Raw genomic sequence first — 2,500 nt, forward strand, 5'->3', positions numbered from 1 at the left:
CACCTCCGCCCGGAGAGCGAGGTCATGGCGGCACGCAGCTCATTGAAGAGCCCTAGGTCAGCTCTACCTGTGCATGTCTGTGAGCATCCTGGCCTGGCAGACCTGAGGATGGCCATGGCATGTAGTGAGCGGCGGCTTGTATGATCTCGCCACCAGGGTAGACGGACACCTGCAGGCCGTGGAGGGGTGCTTAGGATCACCACGCCATGTCGACGCACTCTGAGGACACAGCTGCATCGCAACAGAGCGTTCAGCAGGGGGAATCCCAGCGTACCCTTTAGCCACGGCCCCGTCAAGGGTGGAGGAGGTCGCCGAACGATCACAGGAAGACAACGGGGACTTATAATAATAATAATAATAATTTGTTACATTTATATAGCGCTTTTCTGGGTACTCAAAGCGCTTTACATGGAAGGGGGAATCTCCTCAACCACCACCAATGAGCAGCTCCACCTGGATGATGAGGCGACGGCAGCCATATTACCCAGAACACACACCAGCTTACTGGTGGAGAGGAGACAGTGATGACGCCAGTCAGTGTATGGGGATGATTAGGAGGCCATGATGGACAGAGACCAATGGGCAAATGTGTCCAGGACACCGGGGTTACACCCCTACTCTTTTCGAAGGACATCCTGGGATTTTTAATGACCACAGAGAGTCAGGACCTCGGTTTAACGTCTCATCCGAAGGACGGTGCTCTGTGACAGTATAGTGTCCCCGTCACTACACTGGGGCGTTAGGACACACACAGAGCACAGGGTGAGCGCCCCCTACTGGCCTCACTAACACCTCTTGTTAGGCTACCTGGTTTTCCCAGGAGTCTCCCATCCAGGTACTAACCAGGCTCAACCCTGCTGAGCTTCAGCGGGAGACCAGTCTCGGGCTACAGGGTGATATGGCTGATGGTACTTCCAGGATCTCGTGACCTCCTCATGCACCTCTGGGAAGAAAGGAATTGGGGGGGTGCGCTGACTGCCCCCAAGAACCAATCATCCGACCGCGAGCGCTCAGGACAGCTCGTGGCGGCCCGGGAAAGCATGGCTGTCAATTCCGGGTCGGACTCGGGCAATGCTAGCGGCGATCGACATCATCTGGAGCCCCGACTGAGACACGGGGAACGTCCGTAGACGGCCCCGCGATCGCACTCTGAAGACTCACGGGTTGTGTGGCCCGAGGAAGCATAACCCTCACCGTAACCCTCAGCTCACCCTGGCCACCGGCCGAAGCATCACCGCTCGTTTTGTAATACTCGAAGGTGATACGCTTTCTAAGCGAAACCCCGTAACTCAGAGTGACTGAACGACAGGGAACAAATATTAACCAATAAAATACAGTTGTCTGTTCATCAAATAAAGCCGTCGAATGTCTTTAAAAGTCCAGGAACTCAGTGCAGAAACATGTTTATTAATGGTGCTTTCATGATATTTTTGTGTGTTTTTGGAGCTTGACTGTGGCAGTCTGGGATCTTTGATCAGCCCATGTCTCTCGACAGACTCTTTTCACACAGAACGAAATCATTTATACTCTAATCAATATTTCACATTCACTCATTTGTTTATTTGGTAAGTATATCTCTAATTAGCGGGATTATGTCCAGTCGTTATGCAGGATAATCCCCTCAGGGTGATACAAGAGAGCATCACTCTGAGTCTTGATCATCAGTTTATTCTTCCGTTATAATGTCTGACTGTATATTGTCTCATATAATCAGGGGTTTTCTCTGTAACGTGTGTGTGTGTGTGTGTGTGTGTGTGTGTGTGTGTGTGTGTGTGTGTGTGTGTGTGTGTGTGTGTGTGTGTGTGTATCAGGCTCCTCTGAACACACTGAGGGTCCTTGTCCTCTCGGCCCCGTCCGGCTCTCTGAGAGACACGAGTCTGTTGGTAAGTGGACCACCCAAATATACTCATACACTCGTCAAACACACACACACACACACACACACACACACACACACGTCTGTCTGCCAGCTCTGCACACACTCACTCACTCACTCACACATACACATGTACACACACTCACACACACATATACACACACACACACACACACACACACACACACACACACACACACACACTGCCAGCTCTGCACACATGCACACACCCACACATACACTTATACACATACACACACACACACACACACACAAATGTTATAGAGATCCAGTTCACTCAATGTGAAGAAAACATGTTCTTCCTCAGTGTTTCTGTCTTGTTCTCCAGTACACATATCTTAACATTCTTAAATCAAGACACGTTTACTGGAGAAGCAATAGAGAGACGATATGAAGTCTTGTATCTTACCTTAAATACATACAGTAAAGGTCTTTGCACACCGAGTCCGACATGTTCGCACGTTTAAAAATAAATACGTGTCAATCATGTTTGCATACTGATTCTGAAACTGTCGTCTGTCATGAAAAAATCGGATCAGGTTCGATTTTCTGTGTTTTCCGCATCCGTAGCAACATTTCGATTGCGAGAGGATATTTCGGACT

General features: G+C 49.5%; 1 protein-coding gene across 6 annotated transcripts in view; it reads left to right on the forward strand.

The window, feature by feature from the left end:
- The window catches only part of dact3a (dishevelled-binding antagonist of beta-catenin 3a), a 21,344-nt gene that overhangs the window by 11,349 nt on the left and 7,495 nt on the right, over positions 1 to 2,500 (forward strand). For all 6 annotated transcript variants that reach the window (XR_014029322.1, XR_014029323.1, XM_081355142.1 and 3 more), the window contains one exon: positions 1,812 to 1,883. Coding sequence is in view for 4 of the 6 variants with exons in the window: in XM_081355142.1 (XP_081211268.1) it covers positions 1,812 to 1,883 (72 nt within the window). In the remaining 2 variants the exon portion in view is untranslated. The remainder of the gene's footprint in view (positions 1 to 1,811; positions 1,884 to 2,500) is intronic.

The sequence above is a fragment of the Scardinius erythrophthalmus genome (genome assembly GCF_964197995.2).
Source record: "Scardinius erythrophthalmus genome assembly, chromosome: 23".
NCBI classification, from domain to species: domain Eukaryota; kingdom Metazoa; phylum Chordata; class Actinopteri; order Cypriniformes; family Leuciscidae; genus Scardinius; species Scardinius erythrophthalmus.